At 36.5% G+C, this 21,670-nt stretch overlaps 1 protein-coding gene across 1 annotated transcript in view; it reads left to right on the plus strand.

The window, feature by feature from the left end:
- LOC131750420 (coiled-coil domain-containing protein 150-like) overlaps positions 1-21,670 on the plus strand; it is a 67,679-nt gene that overhangs the window by 27,064 nt on the left and 18,945 nt on the right. Inside the window, 1 exon segment of the mRNA XM_067026486.1 lies at positions 20,829-20,957. Coding sequence (XP_066882587.1) covers positions 20,829-20,957 — 129 coding nt within the window.

Consider the following 21,670-nt stretch of genomic DNA (forward strand, 5'->3'; position numbering starts at 1 on the left):
ATAATGGTCTTTTGCCTCCTTAGGTAGGTTTATTCCTAGGTGTTTTATTCTTTTTAATAGGATGGTAATTGGGATTGTTTCCTTAACTTCTCCTTCTGATCTCTCATTGTTAGTGTATAGAAATGCAACAGATTTCTGTGTATTAATTCTGTATCCTGAAACTTGACTGAATTCATTGATGAGTTCTAGTAGTTTTCTGGTAGCATCTTTAGGATTTTCTATGTATAGTATCATGTCACCTGCAAACAGTGACAGTTTTACTTCTTTTCCAGTTTGGATTCCTTTATTTCTTTTTCTTCTCTGTTTGCCGTGACTAGGACTTCCAAAACTGTGTGGAATAAAAGTGAATAAAAGTGGTGAGAGTGGACATCCTTGTCTTGTTCCTGATCTTAGGGGAGGTGCTTTCAGCTATTCACCGTTGAGTGTGACGTTAGCTGTAGGTTTGTCGTATACAGCCTTTATTATGTTGAGGTAGGTTCTCTCTATGACCACTTTCTGTAGAGTTTTTATCATAAATTGGTGTTGAATTTTGTCAGAAGCTTTTTCTGCATCTACTGAGAGGATCATATGGTTTTTATTCTTCAATTTGTTGATGTGGTGTATCACAGTGATTAATTTATAGATACTGAAAACTCCTTGCATCCCTGGGATAAATTCCACTTGATCGTACTGTATGATCCTTTTAACGTATTGTTGGATTTGGTTTGCTAGTATTTTGTTGAGGATTTTTGCATCTGTGTTCATCAGTGATATTGGCCTGTAATTTTCCTTTTTTGTGGTATCTTTGTCTGGTTTTGGTATCAGGGTGATGGTGGCCTCATATAATGAGTTTGGGAGTGTTCCCTCTCTGCAGTGTTTTGGAATAGTTTCAGAAGGATAAGTGTTAACTCTTCTCTAAATGTTTGATAGAAGTCGCCTGTGAAGCCATCTGGTCCTGGACTTTTGTTTGTTGGGAGTTTTTAAAGCACAGTTCTAATTTCAGTGCTTGTGGTTGGCCTGTTCATATTTTCTATTTCTTTCTGTTTTTTTTAAAAAAATTTTATTTTATTTTTAGCATGAACACTCTTTTTTTTTTCTTTTTCAACATCTTTATTGGAGTATAACTGTTTTACAATGGTGTGTTAGTTTCTGCTTTACAACAAAGTGAATCAGTTATACATATACATATGTTGCCATATCTCTTCCCTCTTGCATCTCCCTCCTTCCCACCCTCCCTTATCCCACCCCTCTAGGTGGTCACAAAGCACCGAGCTGACCTCCCTGTGCTATGCAGCTGCTTTCCACTAGAATCTATTTTACATTTGGTAGTGTATATATGTCTATGCCACTCTCTCACTTTGTCACAGCTTACCCTTCCCCCTCCCCATATCCTCAAGTACATGCTCTAGTAGCTCTGTGTTTTATTCCCATCCTACCCGTAGTCTCTTCATGACATTTTTTTTTTCCTTAGATTCCATATATATGTGTTAGCATACGGTATTTGTTTTTCTCCTTCTGACTTACTTCACTCTGTATGACAGACTCCAGGTCTATCCACCTTATTACAAATAACTCAGTTCCATTTCTTTTGATGGCTGAGTAATATTCCATTGTATGTATGTGGCACATCTTCTTTATCCATTCATCTGTTGATGGACACTTAGGTTGCTTCCATGTCCTGCCTATTGTAAATAGAGCTGCAATGAACATTTGGGTACATGGCTCTTTTTGAATTATGGTTTTCTCAGGGTATATGCCCAGTAGTGGGATTGCTGGTTCGTATGTTAGTTCTATTTGTAGTTTTTTAAGGAACCTCCATACTGTTCTCCATAGTGGCTGTATCAATTTACATTCCCACCAGCAGTGCAAGAGTGTTCCCTTTTCTCCACACCCTCTCCAGCATTTATTGTCTCTAGATTTTTTTGATGATGGCCATTCTGACTGGTGTGATATGATATCGCTTTGTAGTTTTGATTTGCATTTCTCTAATGATTAATGATGTTGAGCATTCTTTCATGTGTTTGTGTTTGTTAGCAATCTGTATATCTTCTTTGTAGAAATGTCTATTTAGTTCTTCTGCCCATTTTTGGATTGGGTTGTTTGTTTTTTTGTTATTGAGCTGTCTGAGTTGCTTATAAATTTTGGATATTAATCCTTTGTCCGTTGCTTCATTTGCAAATATTTTCTCCCATTCTGAGGGTTTTCTTTTGGTCTTGTTTATGGTATCCTTTGCTGTGCAAAAGCTTTTAAGTTTCATTAGATCCCATTTGTTTATTTTTGTTTTTATTTCCATTTCTCTAGGAGGTGGGTCAAAAACGATCTTGCTGTGATTTATGTCGTAGAGTGTTCTGCCTATGTTTTCCTCTAAGAGTTTGATAGTGTCTGGCCTTACATGTAGGTCTTTAACCCATTTTGACTTTATTTTTGTGTATGGTGTTAGGGAGTGTTCTAATTTCATACTTCTACATGTACCTGTCCAGTTTTCTCAGCACCACTTATTGAAGAGGCTGCCTTTTCTCCACTGTATAGTCTTGCCTCCTTTATCAAAGATAAGGTGACCATATGTGTGTGGGTTTATCTCTGGGCTTTCTATCCTGTTCCATTGATCTATATATTTTTTTTGTGCCAGTACCATACTGTCTTGATTAGCTTTGTAATACAGTGTGAAGTCAGGGAGCCTGATTCCTACAGTTCCATTTTTCGTTCTCAAGATTGCTTTGGCTATTCGGGGTCTTTTGTGTTTCCATACAAATTGTGAAATTTTTTGTTCTAGTTTTGTAAAAGCTGCCAGTGGAAGTTTCATAGGGATTGCATTGAATCTGTAGATTGCTTTGTGTAGTAGAGTCATTTTCACAACGTTGATTCTTCCAATCCAAGAACATGGTGTATCTCTCTATCTATTTGTATCATCTTTAATTTGTTTCATCAGTTTCTTACAATTTTCTGCATACAGGTCTTTTGTCTCCTTAAGTAGGTTTATTCCTAGATATTTTATTCTTTTTGTTGCAGTGGTAAATGGGAGTGTTTTCTTAATTTCACTCTCAGATTTTTCATCCTTAGTGTATAAGAGTGCCAGAGATTTCTGTGCATTGATTTTGTATCCTGCTGCTTTACCAAATTCACTGATTTGCTCTAGTAGTTTTCTGGTAGCATCCTTATGACTCTGTATTTATAGTATCATGTCATCTGCAAAAAGTGACAGCTTTCCTTCTTTTCCGATTTGGATTCCTTTTATTTCTTTTTCTTCTCTGATTGCTGTGGCTAGAACTTCCAAAACTATGTTGAATAAGAGTGGTGAGAGTGGGCAACCTTGTCTTGTTCCCGATCTTAGTGGAATTGGTTTCAGTTTTTCACCATTGAGAACGATGCTGGCTGTGGGTTTGTCATATATGGCCTTTATTATGTTGAGGAAAGTTCCCTCTATGCCTAGCTTCTGCAGGGTTTTTATCATACATGGGTGTTGAATTTTGTCAAAAGCTTTCTCTGCATCTATTGAGATGATCTTATGGTTTTTCTCCTTCAGTTTGTTGATATGGTGTATTATGTTGATTGATTTGCGTATATTGAAGAATCCTTGCATTCTTGGAATAAACCCCACTTGATCATGGTGTATGATCCTTTTAATGTGCTGTTGGATTCTGTTTGCTAGTATTCTGTTGAGGATTTTTGCATCTCTGTTCATCAGTGATATTGGCCTGTAGTTTTCTTTCTTTGTGACGTCTTTGTCTGGTTTTGGAATCAGGGTTATGGTGGCCTCATAGAATGAGTTTGGGAGTGTTCTTCCCTCTGCTATCTTTGGGAAGAGATTGAGGAGGATAGGTGTTAGCTCTTCTTAAATGTTTGATAGAATTCGCCTGTGAAGCCATCTGGTCCTGAGCTTTTGTTGTTGGAAGATTTTTAATCACAGTTTCAATTTAAGTGCTTGTGATTGGTTTGTTCATATTTTCTTTTTTTTTTTGCGGTACGTGGGCCTCTGACTGCTGTGGCCTCTCCTGTTGCGGAGCACAGGCTCCGGACGTGCAGGCTCAGTGGCCATGGCTCACGGGCCCAGCCACTCCGCGGCATGTGGGATCCTCCCGGACCAGGGCACGAGCCCGTGTCCCCTGCATCGGCAGGTGGATTCTCAGGTGGATTCCCTGCACCACCAGCGAAGCCCTTTTGGGTTTTTTGATATTTGAGTTGTATGAGCAGTTTATATAGTTTGGATATTAACCCCTTATCAGTCATTACATTTGAAAACAGTTGCTCCCACTCAGTAGGTTGTCTTTTCATTTTGTCAGTGGTTTTCTTTGCTGTGCAAAAGCTTTTAAGCTTAAGTAGGTCCCATTTGTTTTATTTTTGCTTTTGTTTCCTTTGCGTTAGGTGTCTCCTAACCTACGAAAGATTGCTACAGTGTACGTCAAAGAGTGTTCTGTGTTTTCTTCTAGGAGTTTTGTGGTTTCAGGTCTTACATTCAAGTCTTTAATCCATTTCAAGTTAATTTTTGTAAATGGTATAAGTTAGTTTCCATTTTCTTTCTTTGGCAAGTGGCTGTCCAGTTTCCCCAACACAGTTTATTGAAGAGACTGTCTTTTTCCCATTGTATGTTCTTGGTTCCTTTGTTATGAAATAATTGACCATATATGTGTGGGTTTCTTTCTGGACTCTCTGTTTTGTTTCATTGATCTATGTGTCTCTCTTTATTCCAGTATCATACTATTTTGATTACTGTAGCTTTGTAGTATAGTCTGAAGTCAGGAAGCATATGTTAGCTGCAACTTTGTTCATTTTTCTCAAGATTGCTTTGGCTATTCTGGATCTTTTGTGGTTTGGTGTAAATTTTATGATTATTCTAGTTCTGTGAAAAATGTCATGGGTATTTTGATAGGGATTGCATTAAATCTGTAGATTGCTTTGTGTAGTATGGACATTACCAAAATTTCTGTGAACATGGGATATGTTTCCATTTCCTTATATCATCTTTAATTTCCTTCACCAGTGTTTTATAGTTCTGGAGAGTATAGGTCTTTCACCTTCTTGGTTAAGATCATTCCTATGTATTTTATTCTTTTGGTGTGATTTTAAACAGGATTGTTTTGCTTTCTCTTTGTGATTGCTCATCATAAGAGTATAGAAAAGCAACAGATTTCTGTGTATTAATCTTGTATCCTGCAACGTTACTGAATTAATTTATTCTAATAGTTTTTTGGTGGAGACTTCAGGGTTTTATATATAAGTGCAATGTCATCTGCAAATAGTGACAGATTGAACTTTTCCCTTCCAGTTTGATGCCTTTGACTTCTCTTTCTTGTCTGATTCCTGTGTCTAGGACTTCCACTACTGTGTTAAATATAAATGGGCAGAGTAGGCATCTTTGTCTTGTTTCTGATTTTAAAGGAAAAGCTTTCAGCTTTCCAACACCGAGTATGATGTTAGCTGTGGGTTTGTCATAAATGGTCTTTATTTATGTTGAGATATGTTTCCTCTATACCAACTTTTCTGAAAGTTTGTATCATGAATGGTTGTTGAATTTTGTCAAATGCTTTTTCTACATCTGTTGAGATGATCATGTGATTTTTATCCTTTCTTTTGTTAATGTGGTGTATCACATTGATTAATTTGTAGGTATTAAACCATCCTTGCATCCCTGGAATAAATCCCGCTTGATCACGGTGTATAATCCTTTTCATAATTGTTGAATTCAGTTTTCTAACATTTTGTTGAGGATTTTTGCAACTATATTCATCAGAGATGTTGTCCTGTAATTTTCTGTTTTTTTGTGGTGTTTTTGTCTGATTTTGGTATCAGGGTAATCGTAGGCTCATAGAATGAATTTGGGAGTGTTCCCTCCTCTTTAGTTTTTTGGAGTAGTTTGAGAAGGATAGGTATCAGCTCTTCTTTGTATATTTGGTATTGATAGAGTTTCCCTGTGAAGCTGTCAGGTCCTGGACTTCTGTTTGCTGGGAGTTTTTTGATTACTAATTCAATTCCACTGCTAATGATCAGTCTGTTCAGATTATCTCTTTCTTCCTCATTCGGTCTTGGAAGGTTGTATGTTTCTAGAAAATTATCCATTTCTTCTAGGTTGTCCAATTTGTTGGCATATAGCTGTTCATAGTATTCTCTTCTGATTTTTTTTTGTACCTCTGTGATATCAGTTGTAATTTCTCCTCTTTCAGTTATTATTTTGCTCATTTGGTTCTCTGTCTTTTTTTCTTAAAGAGCCTGGCTAAAGGCTTATTGATTTTATTTATCTTTTCAAAACACCAGCTGTTAGTTTCATTGATCTTTTCTGTTGTTGTTTTTTTTTTAGTCTCCTTTTCATTTATTTCCTCTCTGATCTTTATTATTTCCTTCCTTTTGCTGACCTTGGGCTTTGTTGTTTTTCTTATTCCTTTAGATGGTATGTTAGGTTGTTCATCTGAAATTTTTCTTTTTTCTTGAGGTAGTCCTGTGTCACCATAAACTTCCCTCTTAGGACTGTTTTCACTGCATCTCGTAGATTTTGGAAAGTTGTGTTTTTATTTTCATTTGTTTCAAGGTATTTTCTGATTTCCTCTTTGATTTCTTGACCTACCCATAGGTTTTAATAGCATGTTGTGTAGTCTCCACATGCTTGTGGTTTTCCCATTTTTCTTCCTGTGGTTGATTTCTAGTTACATACCATTATGTTCAGAAAAAATGCTTGATATAATTTCTGTTCTCTTAAATGTGTTGAAACTTGTTTTATGGCCTAGCATGTGATCTATCCTGGAGAACATTCCATATGCATTTAAATTTTATTTATTTTTTATTTTTTAAAATGTTTGGCTGCATTGGGTCTTCATTGCTGTGCTCAGGCTTTCTCTGGTTGTGGCACGCAGGGGCTGTTTTTCATTGTGGTGCGTGGGCTTCTCATTGCAGTGGCTTCTCTTGTTGTGGAGTATGGGCTCTAGGCGCAAGGCCTTCAGTAGTTGTGGCACGCGAGCTCCAGAGTGCAGGCTCAGCAGTTGTGGCACATAGGCTTTGTTGCTCCCTGGCATGTGGGATCTTCCCAGGCCAGGGCTTGAACCTGTGTCCCCCGCATTGGCAGGTGCACTCCCAACCACTGCGCCACCAGGGAAACACCCATAAGCTTTTAAAAAGTATGTGTATTCTTCTGTTTTCGGATGTAAAGTCCAGGAGATATCTATTAAGTCCCACTGGTCTAATGTGCCATTTAAGACCACTTTTTCCTTATTGATTTTCTATCCATTGATGCAAGTGGAGTGTTAAAATCCCGTACTATTATTGTATTGTTGTCATTTTCTCCCTTTATGTCTGTTAATATTTGCTCAATATGTTTCGATGCTCCTGATTAGGTTCATCTATATTATGTACATATATGTTAATGAAAGTTAATCCTATTCTTGTACAGATCCCTTTATTCTTATATAATGCTGTTTGTTGTCCTTTCTTATGGACTTCATTTTAAAGTCTACTTTGTCTGATATGAGTATTGCTACCCCAGCACTTTTTTCCTCTTCCATTTACATGAACTGTCTTTTTCCATCCCCTCACTTTCAGGCTGTGTGTGTGTCTCTGAGATGAGTCTCTTGCAGGCAGCATATAGATGGGTCTTCATTTTTATCCAGTCAGCCACCCTATGTCTTGTGACTGGAGCATTTAGTCCATTGATATTTAAAGTGATTATTGATAAGTGTGTACTTATTGCCATTTTGTCACTCGTTTTCTGGTTGTTTTTATACTTCTTCTCTGTTATCTTCTTCTTTTATTTCCTTCCCTTGTGGTTTGATGATTTTCTTTAGTGGTGTGCTTGTATTCTTTTCTCTAGTTTCTGTGTATCTATTGTAGGTTTTTTATCTGTGGTTACTGTGGAGTTCCTTTATGTGGACCTAGAACTTTATGTGCTTATTTTAAACTGATAGTCATTTAAGTTCAGATACATTTATACACTTTTAAAAAGCTGCACTTTTTATTCCCCTCCCCCACATTTTGTGTTCTCAATGTCATATTTTACATATTCATGTCTATCCCTTAACTATTTATTGTAGTTATAGTTGATTTTACAATTTTTGTCTCTTAATCTTGTACTAGCTTATTTAAGTAGTTGATCCACAATCTTTACCTTATATTTGCCTTTACTAGTGGGATTTTCCTTTCCTATAAATTCTTCTTGTTGTAGCCTTTTCCACTTAGAGAAGACCCTTTAACACTTGTAACATCAGTTAGATGAACTCTCTTAGTTTTTGCTTCTCTGAGAAGTTCTTCATCTCTCAATTCTGAATAACAATTTTGCTGGGTAGAGTATTTTGGCTTGTAGGTTTTTCCCTTTCAATACTTTAAATATATCATGGCACTCCCTTCTGACCTGCCAAGTTTCTATGGAAAAATCAGCTGATAGCCTTACGGAGGTTCCTTTGTATGTTACTCTTTATTTTTTTTTTCTTGCTGCCTTTAAAATTCTCTCGTGAACTTTTGCCATTTTAATTATGATATGTCTTGGTGTGGGTCTTTTTAGATTCATCTTATTTGGAACTCTTTGTAGTTCCTATACCTAGAAATCTGTTTCTTTCTTCATCCTCAGGAATAAATTTTTTCAGCCATAATTTCATCAAGTACATTTTTAACCTTCTTCTCTTGCTCTTCTCCTTCTAGGACCCCTAAAATGGGAATGTTGTCCCAGAGGTTCCTTCACCTACCCTCATTTTTTAAAATTTGTTTTTCTTTTTGCTCTTCTGAATTGGTGATTTCCAATATTGTATCTTCCTGATTACTTATGCATTCTTTTGTATCTCCTAGTCTGATATTAATTCCTTTTAGTGTATTTTTCATTTCAGTTATTATGATCTTCAGCTCCAGCTGGTTCTTTTTTATATTTTCTAGTCCCTTGTTAAAATTCTTACTCTGTTCATCTATTCTTTTCCCAAGTTCCGTTAGCATTCTTATTACTAATACTTTGACCTCTATATCTGGTAAATTATTTATCTCTATTTCATTAGTTGTTTTTTCAGGGGTGTTTCTTTTCTTTTGTTTGAAATAAATTCTTTTATTTTCTCATTTTGTTTAACTTTCTGTATCTCTAGGTAAAAGTTACCTATCCCAAACTTAAAGGGGAGTCTTTGTGTGGGAGTGTCCCTGTGCAGTTTGCTCGTGTCCAGTGGCTTTGTTGCAAGAGCTGAATCTGAAGTGAGCACAGGTTACATCTTCCCCCAGGGTGTGCTGGCAGATACCACATTGGTGGGAGGTAGGGCCAGAGACGGAGGGGCTACTGCCAGACAGAGCCAGGTGTGAGCTGGCACTTCTCCTATGCTCAGTGGCTATAGCCACCCTATCAGGTGTAGGGCCAGGTATCAAGGTGCTGGAGCAGAAGCCGTAAGGGTCAGGTCCAGGCTGGTTTTGTTCCCTCTTAAGTGTGCACTCCCCCTCCCCTCCAGCAATGGCAGCCTTCTCCCTAGTGGGCAGCTGCATCGGGGCAAAAGGGTCCAGAGTAGGTGCCTGGTGTGGGCTGGGGTATGCACTGGGCTGGTCCCAGCACGTCAGTAGGAGTTCCAAGTAGCTCCTGCCCCACCACTTCTGCACACATTGGTAATGATTGCCCTCACCCTATTCAGATGCAGGGCCCACTCGAACCGCTCCATCTCCCCCAAGTGCTTACCCTCCTTGACAGTGGCAGCCTTTACCTAGTGGGGAGCTGCTCCAGAGCAAGAGGGGCTGGAGCTGGCATCCGTGCAGGCTAGGGCAGCTGTTGGGGTGGTCTTGGGAAACGGGCCAGAGCCCCAGGCCATTTTTAATCGGTTTCCTCTACCTTGTTCCTGGGAGTAAGCAAGTGTGTGCGCGCTCTTCAGGAGCAGAGTCTCAGTTTCTTACAGCTCTCTGGTGTGTCCCACTGATTTTCAAACCAGCTAGTGGCATTCATCTTTCCATTGTTGGTCCCCAGGACTGGGGTTCCTAACATGTGATTCAAGCCCCCAAATCCCCAGGGAGGATCTCTGAATCTGTGATATCCCCTCCTCTTCTGTATCCCTAGTAGGGACATAGGTCCCGACCTGATCACTTCTCCCTTCCTACCAAACTCTGTGGATCTTTCTTTGCAGCCTTGGTTGTAGACATCTTTCTGCCAGTCTCCAGTTTGTTTTCACTGAGAGCTGCTACACATGATGTAGTTTTGATTTGGTTGTAGGGGTAGGTGAGCTCAGCATTATCCTACTCCACTATCTTGATTCCCTCCACCAGAGATGTTCTCCTTTTTGCAGAATTTTTATAACATTCCTAAAAAGAAATAACCCTGGAAATTGAGATGCAAGGCAATAGAATTGACTTGTGCATGAGATGATATTGTTCTTTCACTCCATGTGAGTTTTGTCCCTAAAGTGTCCTCAGAGCAGGAAGCTTGCCACTAATAAGGCTAGACCTGCCTTCAACCAACTTCAGTAGAAACACTGAAGTCTAAATTAGTGGTTCTCAGCCTTAGCTACACAGTAGGCTCCTCTGGGGAATTTTAAAAACTCTTCATGCTAGTAAGTATATGATGTCTGCCACTTACTTTGAAATGAATCATTAAAAAAGAAAAAAAAATAGTTTGATAGATCGATAGAGGAAATGATGGATGGATATATGATAAGTAAGTATAAAAATGTTAATGGTTGAATTTGAATGGCAGGTGTATGCACATTTCAATTTTTCTGTATATTTAAATTCCTTCCTAATAAAATATAAAGGGAAAACTCCCCATGACCGTGCTTGCACCCCAGAGCAATTAAATCAGAATCTCAGGGAGTAAGCCATAGGATTCAATACTTTTTAAATCCCCGGTGATTGCAATGTGCAACTGTAGTTGAGCACCGCTGGACTGAATGGTATGAAGTGAAGTCTGGTTAGGCTTTGCAGCTATAGAGCTGACTGAATAAGTAATCTCCCTAGAGATTTGCCGAACACCTCAGTGTTAATCTTATCTCATCTGCCCAAGGGACTTACCATAGAGTTAGCCGACAAGATCCAGCCCAGAAATGGCAGGTGATCTGAAAGACAGTTGATAAACCATCGTTGTGAAACAGTATGTTGTCCAATAAAAAGATAAAGCTATTTGGCCACTATTTATGTGCTTTTAAGTAACATTTTCCAGAGGCAGTGATGCACTTAAGTATAATCATCTATACTTGTGTAACCTTGCACAAGTCTTAATTTTCTTGTTTCCTCTTATTCACCTCTGAAATGAGCTGGGGAAGTACACCTCTCTTATTTACTTCTCACTGGGAAAGGTGATCAGTGTAATGGGCTGGGTATATACTTTCCCCTTTGTGAAACTCATCATCTCGTAGAAGCTGTGGCCCATGATTTTGACCTGCTTTTAGCTTTCCCAAGAGAAATGAAGTAGATTTTTAAGTGTGTGAGAAAAATCTTAAATACTCATAGCCAAATCTTAAACCCTTGAAGCCAAATTTTAGCTGGGAGTGGAATACATGTTAAGATTTATTAGTGAGTCTGATGTTACCTGTCTAACCTTTTAAACCTTGATTACATGTTAGAGATCATCCTTATAATCTTAAGGAAAATACATGCCTCTTTTTCTGCCCATATTCCTGTAATAAGGGCTGAAGCTTTTTGATAGCCTTTGAAAGGTAAAACACTTTTGAAACTATTGATTCACTGGTGTTTTTATGTCATGCCTTGGGTTGGCACATTCCAAAAGGCACTGACCTCATCAGCCCAAGGGAAAGTGCTCTTATTTAGCACACTATTCTTTTTTTTTAAATTGACAATCTTGTGTTAGTTGCTGGTGTCCAGTAAAGTGGTTCAATTTTATATGTGTGTGTATATATGTTCTTTTCATATTCTTCTCCATTATACTTTATTTAAAAATATTAAATATAGCTCCCTGCGCTACATAGTAGGACCTTGTTGTTTATTTTATACACAGTAGCTTGCATCTGCCACTTCCAAACTCCTAATTTACCTTCCCCCCCACTTTCTCCTTTGGTAACATTAAGTTTGTTTTTTATGCCTATGAGTCTGTTTCTGTTTTGTAAATAAGTTCATTTGTATCATTTTAGAGTCCACATATAAGTGATATCATATGGTATTTTTCTTTCTCTGACTTACTTCACTTAGTATGATAATCTCTAGGGTCATCCATGTTGCTGCAAATGGCATTAATTCATTCTTTTTTTATGGCTGAGTAATAGACCACTGTGTGTGTGTGTATATATATCCATAGATAGATAGATAGATAGATAGATAGATATACACACACATCTTCTTTATCCATTCACCTATCAATGGATATCTTGGTTGCTTCTATGTCTTGTCTATTGTAAATGTATAGCATATTACTCTCACAAGATAATCTAAATGAAGAGCTACATATTAAATGTAATCAAAATGATAGTCTGCTGTGTGTTCTCTCCATTGGATTATAATCGATTAAAATATTACACATGAACCATATTAGATAAAATATTGCATTGTCAATATTGACTTAATGATGTAAATACTGTGTTTTAGGTGTTAATGCAGACTGTCAGAAACTGTCGCCTCACACTCAAATGTGATTTCAGTTTCATATATGGTGCTGTATACTATCGCATTATCTAAATATGCCCAAATGTATTTATTCTTTCTTATTTCAATGGATATTTAGGCAGTTTCCAATTGTTTGCAAATAATGCTGATATGATGAATTCTTGCACATGTCTTTGTACTCATCCAAAATATTCTCTATTGTAGGTATAATTCTTAGGAGGAGAATTGCTGGGTTGTATGATGTAAATAAATTGAAATTTACTAGAGTTTGTCAAATTTCTCCTCAAAGTAATTATACCAGTTTAGAAAGCAGTCTATATAAGAGGATGTCGAGTGACATGTGTTAACATGGATGAATCTCATAAACTAATACTACATACTGTTTAGGGATACATTTATAGTAAAATTATTAAAAAGGAACAGAGGGGCTTCCCTGGTGGCGCAGTGGTTGAGAGTCGGCCTGCCGGTGCAGGGGACGCGGGTTCGTGTCCCCGGTACGGGAGGATCCCACATGCTGTGGATCGGCTCGGCCCATAAGCCATGGCCGCTGAGCCTGTGCGTCCGGAGCCTGTGCTCTGCAACAGTACAGGCCCGCACACTGCAAAAAAAAAAAAAAAAAAAAAAAAAAAAGGAACAGTAATGATATAACACCAAATTCAGGATAGTAGTTAACTCCAGGATGAAAGAGATTTAGTTGTATTAGTTTATACAGAGGGTTTCAACTATATTAGTAATGTTTTATTCTTTTTAAGTTGAGTGATGAATAGAAGGGATGTTACTATATATGCCTGAAAGATTTCCAGCATTTTTTAATATAAACTTATTTATTTATTTTTAGTTGCGTTGGGTCTTCATTGCTGCACACCAGCTGTCTCTAGTTGCGGTGAGCTGGGGCTACTCTTTGTTGTGATGCGAGGGCTTCTCATTACGGTGGCTTCTCTTGTTGCGGAGCACGGGCTGTAGGCCCGCGGTCTTCAGTAGTTCTCGCTCGTGGTTTCTAGAGTGCAGGCTCAGTAGCTGTGGCGCACAGGCTTAGTTGCTCCTCAGCATAGGGGATCTTCCTGGACCAGGGATCGAACCCGTGTCCCCTGCATTGGCAGGAGGATTCTTAACCACTGAACCACCAGGGAAGCTCAACACTTTTTTCTTGTCTTTAAACATATGTTAGTTAGTGCTTTATGCTCACTTTAATCTACCACTGGCCCCATCACTCTTATACCAACTGGATTCAAATATTGTTAGCTGCCTAGCCCCTTAGGAGCAGCTGCATTTGTGACCTTAATTTAGAGATTATTTAAAGGTTTTGTTTTGTTTTAGTAAATTTTTATTGAACTATAACATATTATACAGAAAAGTACACAGTATACAGTTAATGGATTTTTACAAAGTAGAGGTAACCATGTGACCAGCACCCAGAATAGTCCCAGCACCCAGAACCCATTTCATAGCCTTTTTCAGTCACTATGCCCCATGATTTCACTTTCCATCATCCTGACTTCTAATACCGCAGATTAATTTTTGAACTTTATATAATAATGGAGTATATACTTTTTGTGTGTCTTGTTTCACCCAGTATTTTAATTGAGAGATTCATCCATGTTGTTGGTTGTTGTACTTCTTTGGTTTGAATTGCCTCTTGGAATTATATGAATATTATTAAGGGTGCTGTGCTGAAATTATCAGTTTTATGAATGTATTTTCATGCTTCTAGTCAAAATACATAACTCTGACAGTTTAGGTTGTTTCAACTCTGTAGCTCATTTCAAACATTGGGGTAACGTAGGCTTGTCCTACTTTATTTCCAACTTCGCATATGTATCAAAGAAGAAAAAACCTAGGAAATTTATTAATAGAATTAATTTAGAATACTTGCATTATCAAATACATAAAAATAAGTTCCTTTTCATCCGTTTCTTAGGTGTCTCACAGTTTCTGTAGTGTTATGTTTTTATAGTTTTATATTAGAAAATATATTTAAGGGGCAATATTAGGGTAGGAGATTAAGAAGTACAGACTACTGTGTATAAAATTAGCTACAAGGATATATTGTACATCACATGGAATATAGCCAATATTTTATAATAACTATAAATGGAATATAATCTTTAAAAAGTGTGAATCACTATGTTGTAGAGTCGAGACTTACATAATATTATAAATCAAGTATACCTCAATTTTTAAAACTATGTATCTCTATATATTTAGATCATTTGAAACAACAGGAGGATATGTCCTTGACCTAAATACTGGTATTTCCAAGACTGCCTGGTAAGCTCGCTATGGAAGCTACTTGGATTTTAATGACACAGAAACATCAGATTTCTGAGGGCAGCAGGATTGATTTGCTTCTGTGTTCTTCCCCATTTCAGTGTCCTGAATTAGAAATCCTTCCACAAAAGAACACTAGTATAAAAATTAAAGTGCTTTATAGATGAGAACATGCCATCTGACTAGTTTCAGAGCATTTTATTGAGTACTCTGAGGCTGGGGGTAGCGTAAATTAGCTGAGAAATATTGTGGAATAAGGATATTCTGTGTTTTGTTTGAAGAGAGGCAAATCTAAAATTCTTGAGTGTTCATCAATATTTTCCACTGAGTTCCAAGGGTAACAGCAGTTTGCTTACGTTTATAATGAGAATAATTGTTGCATCAATACCTCCCTTTAGAGGCAGCTATTCTAATTCTGAACCTTAAGTGAATACATTTAAGGGGGGCCATGGAACATGTTTTATACTGTACACTGTGGAAAAGAGCACCAGAAACAGGCAAAGATGAGAAAAAGAAGGATTCTGCTGATGGAACAAGAGAGATTTCCGGAGACAAAATGTGTTTTCATGTAGCCTTTCTAAAAAAAACTAAATATTAGCACTCATATTTTAACAGTTCTTGGAAACAATCAGTGGCTACAACCAAGAGGAGTTTGCCCTTCAGAGGTGGGAAACAAGAAAAGATACTGAGAGAGGAAAAAGTTGATTTAAATTAAAAATTTTGGATGAAATTTTTTCTGATTCAGAGATAGGCTCAGTAATGTTAATGGTTGATTTGTATTGAGAGGGTTGGGAATAAGAGGAAGAAAATGTAGAAAAACACACAATTTGGAGATTTGTGAGTAAATATTAATGATTTTATTCCCCCAAATTATCTTTTCTTTAAAGTGAAAGATGTGAGTAGTCAGCTTTATGAGTTAGTTTTGAAATATAATTCAGCCTATAAGAATTGTTAATGCAACTTTTGTAATTCTCTGTGGGTAAACACAAAACTCTTGTCCCCTTACATATTGACAATTCTAATTATCCATACTCAGAAAGGATTTTGAATACTAGATACCACAATTCCTTTAAAACTGAAACATTTTACCCACAAAGTCTCAGTTATATTCATGAGTCATGTTAATTTGGACTTTCCATAAATGCTATAAACCAAATGAATTACCTCAGTACATGTATAGGGGTATAGCCTACTTTTATTTGTTGAAATAGCTATTTTAGTTGAAATAGCATCGTTAGAAAAACTTAGGATTGCTTTTTACAAGTTTTAAGGATTTTCTGTGATTTTTTTTTTCTTTTTGCAAAACTTGTGACATCTTTTTTTTTCTGTTTTGGAGTATATATATATATTTTTTTTTTCATTAATGAGAATTGTTTTTTTATTCTTCTGCTTTACCTCTTGATAAAAGTTAAGCAGCTAAAAGAACAACTACATTCTTTTACTGAAACCAGTTCACAGAATGACCATCTACCCAAGTTGAATAAGGCACTGGAGGGCAAATGTGCTCAGGTGTGATTAATAGCTATAAAACAGATTGCTTCTATGTTGTTTTAATGAGCTTTTAGTATATTGGTGCCTTTCTTCCCACCTCATCATATGATCCCAGAAAGATGAATATTCTCTCACTTGACTCAATTTATCAAAAATATTTTTAAACACCCTTGATGTACAAGGTTCCACTCAACCACAGAATTCATAAAGATGCCTGAACGCATAACTCGTTGCCAACAAGATATACCTGCAACAGCGCACTTGAAAGAGGTATTAGTAGTGAAGGTGCTTACTTGTTAGCATGGTGGCTGTTGAGACTGAAAACCGTTTGTAGGTCACCTAACAATTTAACATATGAACAGAGAAAATTAGGCAAAGAAGATATATAAAACATTTAGTGAAGTAAATAATCCAGGAATATGTTACTAAAAGAAAGTGATTCATTTCAATGGTTTACAAATTTATCACATTATTTATTTTTAATTTGTAACCCTCAGTGTCAGCATGTGTAACTTCTTTAACTATAACATTTGTGTATGTATACCCTTGGTAACCAAGCAACTAGAATGTGTCTTCAAATGGAATGCTGCTAGGGTTCTAACAATCTGACTATACTGGTAAGGGGACCTCATTAGATACACTTTGTTTCTTCACTAGGACATACTTTACACTAGTATTTTCTTCATTCTGAAAGCAAAGGAACACAGTTTTAAGTATATTTTCCATCCCAGCTTCATTTAGAACGTTGTGTTGTTTCTCATAGTAAAGGGGGCACTCACTGAAAAATAATTCTAGGTTTAGTTGATTTTGTCTTTTTAAATTGGTGATGCCTCCAAGAAGAAGGAAGTCTCCAGAGAGGCCAGCATCTTCAAAATTCCCTGAAAGCCATAGGCCCCATGTCAACAATGTAAAGGAACAAACTTCATCAATTGTTTTGCCCAGTGTTATGCCAAACCCTACGCGCCACGTGACCTTTGCACCTACCCTGACTTGTGTGAGGTCTTCTCAGAAGATGGGAGACTGTGGGATCTCTCTGAAGACTCTTTTGAATGCCATTAAAACCGTGGAGGGAAGAGTGGAGGATATAATAGACATTCTTGCCTCAAGACCATTAATAAATGATGAGTCACCAAATTATCTTTACCGGGATTCGGTAAGTGAAGGCCACAAATTAAATCATAAGGAAATTTAAGATTTATACAACAGTGAAGAAAAGTAGTAACATCTAGAAAGATAACATTTGGAGCTGTGAGTAGCAACAAGGAAAGAACTTCAGAAACAGGAAAAACTGATGATGTAGATCAAAACCATTATTCTGGCTATTGCATACTTAATTTTTGTTTTGGACACAGAAATGTTATATTTGGCTTAAGAGTAACCTTTGAGATTTTTAATCTAATCTTCACTTTAAAAATTAATGCTAATAGGCTTAACATTTACAGTAGAATGGGTAAAGCCTGATTTTAAAGTAGAAATACATAAATAGAAGCCCTGAAAACTTGAACACTGGAAAATACTTTCCAAAGAAAACTTACTAGAGCATCCATCTTTGTTTGGTATTTAAAACTAGAAAGTACTATAGCTTGTCTTCTAGAGTTAACTACTATTTAGACCCTAAGCACTTTTGCTAGTGGCCTTTTCGTATTTATAAATATTTTATAAACACTGGTAAAATTATAGAAACTATATTCTTCCTAATGTACTTGTCTCGAACAAAATCCAATAGGTTTTCAAAACCTTATAAGGTAGCATCTTTTGTACTATTCTTGAATCCTTACAGAAGTTCAAAGTATTTTTAATGTTACAGTTTAAAAGTTATAAGGAAGTATAATATTGAGGAAGATGTGGGGAAAAGGCATTTTTCTTTGCTACTGTTTGGAGTGCCCTTTTCCTGTGGAGGGCAATTTGGCTTTGTTTATCACTTTACGCCCACAGTTGTACTTTTTCCTACAGATACACTAGCTTGTACATAAGACATGTTTACAAGGTTACTTTCTGAAGTATTGTTTGTTATTAGCAGAAGACTAGAAACAACCAAAATTCCATCGGTAAGAGGCTGGCTAAATAAATCATGGTATATCCATAGTTTGGAATACTGTTTGAAGATATATTCATCTTAATCATAACATATCTATTATTAGGTTAAAACAGTCAAGGTTCAGAAGAGTATTTTACTATTTGTGTGCAAAAGGGTTGGGGCGATGAAGTATTCATATGTATTCACTTTTGAATAGAGTCTCATAAATTGGCAACATTATTTTCGAGGAAGGAAACGGGGTGGCTGGGAGATTTTTCACTTTATCCTTTTGTACCTTAAGAGTAATGTGAACGTGCTACCCATCCAGAATAATTTTATGAACATTTTATTTTCAACAGAAGTAAAAGTAGAGAAAGGATGGTCTTTTCAACAAATGTGCTGAAGCAACTGGGTATCATATGCAAAAACAAAAAAACAAAATACCTTTGATCCATACCTCTTACCATATATAAAAATTAACTCAAAGTGGATGAAAGCCCTAAAGGTAAAACCTAAAACTGTAAAACTTCTGAAACATAGGATGAAACCATTGTGATCTTGGATTACACAAAGATTTCTTAGATTTGACATCACAAGCATAATCCATAAAGGAAACAGTGTAACATTGACAACGTATGCTCTTCAAAGATACTGTTAAGAAAATGAAGAGAAAGCTACAGGCTGGGGAAAAAAACATTTGCAAATCACATATCTGATAAAGGTCTTGTCTCCACAGTTTATTAAAAACTCTCAAAACTCACTAAGAAGGAAAAACAATCTGAAAAAAAAAAAAAGAAGGTGCAAGTATTTGAACACACGTTTCACCAAGAAAGATATATGGATGATAAATAAGCACTTGAAAAGATGTTAAACAGCAGTCATTAGGGAAATGCAAATTAAAACTGCAGTGAGATACTACCACACACTATTAGAATGTCTAAAATTGAAAAAGTGATTACCCCAAGTGTTAGTGAAGATGTGGAGGAACTCTCATACATTGCTGAAGGGAATGTAAAATCACTCCACCACTCGGGAAGATAGTTTGGTAGTTTCTTTAAAAGTGAGACACATTACTACCATACAACCCAGTCATTCCACTCCTATGCTTTTACCAAAGATAAAAGAAAGCATATATCTACACAAAGATCTGTATACAACTGCCCAGAGCAGCTCTACTTGTAATAGCTTAAAACTGGAACAACTCAAGTGTTCAGCAGAATACTATTCAGCAACAGACAAGGAAGAAGTATTGATACATAAAGAAGATTGAGTGAATCTCAATATAACTGTGCTGAGTAAAAAACCATTCAAAAATGAGTACATAAAATATGATTTCATTTATATAAAATTCTAGGAAATAAAAGTGAATTGATTGTGACAGAAAACAGGTCAGCGGTAGCCTTGGGTGGATGTGTAGGAACAGAGAGAGGCAGAAGTGGGGAAGTTACAAAAAGGCGTAAGGGAACTTTTGGGATAATGGACGTATTTGTTATCATGATTATGGTTTATACATATATCAAAATTATACACTTTAAATATACATAGCTTATTGTATGTCAACTATATCTCAGGAAGGCTGTTTTAAAAAATGTGAATGTATTATACTAAAATTAATTATTTTTAAATGTTTAAAATAACATTCTTGAATGACAAAAGCAGTAGGGATAGAGAACAAATTAGTGGTTGCCAGGGGACATGGGATGAGTTTGGGGGAGGGTGTGAACACAGAGAAGTAGCACAAGTGAGTTCTTTGCAGCAGTGGAGCAGTTCTGTATCTTGATTGTGTGATCACAGGAATACGTGCATGGGATCAGATTACATAGAGCTATGTGCATGCGTGCATACACAGATGAATGCAGGTTTAAAAAGGTGAAAATTGTAAGTTTTGTAGTCTAGTTAATCTCATGGAAGTCAATTTCCTGGTTTTAATGTTGAACTACAATATAAGATGTCATCATTAGAAGCAAGGAAATGAGTGCATGGGGACTCTGCACTAATTTTGTAACCTGTGAGTCTGTATTTCAAGATAAAGTAGTTTTTAAAAGAGTAGTATTTAGAATAGTATGATGATCATCTGAAATAACTGTAGATATACTAAAAGTATTTCAGAGATGTAAAATTCTAATACTTCTAATTAGGATTATTTTTATATTATTTTTATTATTTATTAGGAAACTATTTAGAACACTTCTGTAACACTGTTTTCTTGACACTATTTAGTACTTATTCACCGTTTATGATATTAATTTGTTTTTTATGATATTAATTTACGTTGTAGTTTCAAATTCTGTGATAATCAGTTTCTCCCCCGTTTTTCATCTTAACATCATTGTCTTATCTCCCTTACCTTCATTCTGCACTTCCATAGAGATTGACATATATTAGAGATTTGCCCGTATTTATTAACAGATTTTTTTTGCTTTGTAGTTTTCAGGAGAAAAACAGCTACTAAAGCTAGTTTCTACTTACAATAATATATAAGCATATTTAATTAAAAATTTTCAATTTGGTTTCTAAATTGCTGTGTCTTATTCTAATTGCTGATTGATTGTGCTTTGGGAGAATCATTTATCATTTCTTTTTTTCTACTAAGGTGAAATCCATTCGTGAAAAGAATGAAGGGGAGCTCTCTCGAGTTGTGAAGAGTCGTGCTGCAGCCCTGAAAGAGAGTCGGAAGTTGAAAGGTGACCTCGAAGCTTTGGAGGACAGGGAGACCAAGAAGGCAAGACATCAATCCTTTCTGAAGTCTGTCACTGAAATGAAGCACTTCTGAAATCTTTCATGAGCCATATTCTATTCTTTCTTTTTACCTTTAGTAAAAAAGAATGACGATTGATCAGAGGAGGATTTTTTTTATTTTCCTAAAGAAAGGCTAACTTTAGAAGAGCTCTAAAATATTTCCCTTAAAAATACATGATTTAACTCCCAATGGATTTTTTTTCTTCCTGTCTTAAAATAATCAAAAGTCCTGATTTTTTCTGTTGAAACACATCTGACCTTGGTAATAATAACCACCTACTTATGTTTTATCAATGTGATATAACTGTTAAGCTTTTATGTTAAATCAAATTACCAAATGCTTTCTGCTTAACAGCATGTGTACTTAGTGAGAAGAGAGGTAACATCCCAAACTTCTTGACAGCAGGTGCTAGATTTTGCCCCTCTGAAGAGGGCTGTGAGTTACATCATTCTTCAGCAGCTTCCACTTTCTCTTGTGGTCCTTTTTCCTCAGATAATTCTGATGGCCTTCAGATGTGTCATCTTCTTCTGACCCCATGGTAAGATAGCTGAGGAGGGCTAGCGCAGGCCAGTGTGGGACCACCTCTAGACCCAAGAAGCCGTTGGTCCTTATGTCTCTAGTTAATATATGTGCTGAGACACGACAATAGTTAGGATGCACTGCAGAGTTCTTCATAGGATCCATATGATCTAGGG

This window comes from Kogia breviceps, chromosome 2 (genome assembly GCF_026419965.1).
Source record: "Kogia breviceps isolate mKogBre1 chromosome 2, mKogBre1 haplotype 1, whole genome shotgun sequence".
NCBI classification, from domain to species: Eukaryota; Metazoa; Chordata; class Mammalia; order Artiodactyla; family Physeteridae; genus Kogia; species Kogia breviceps.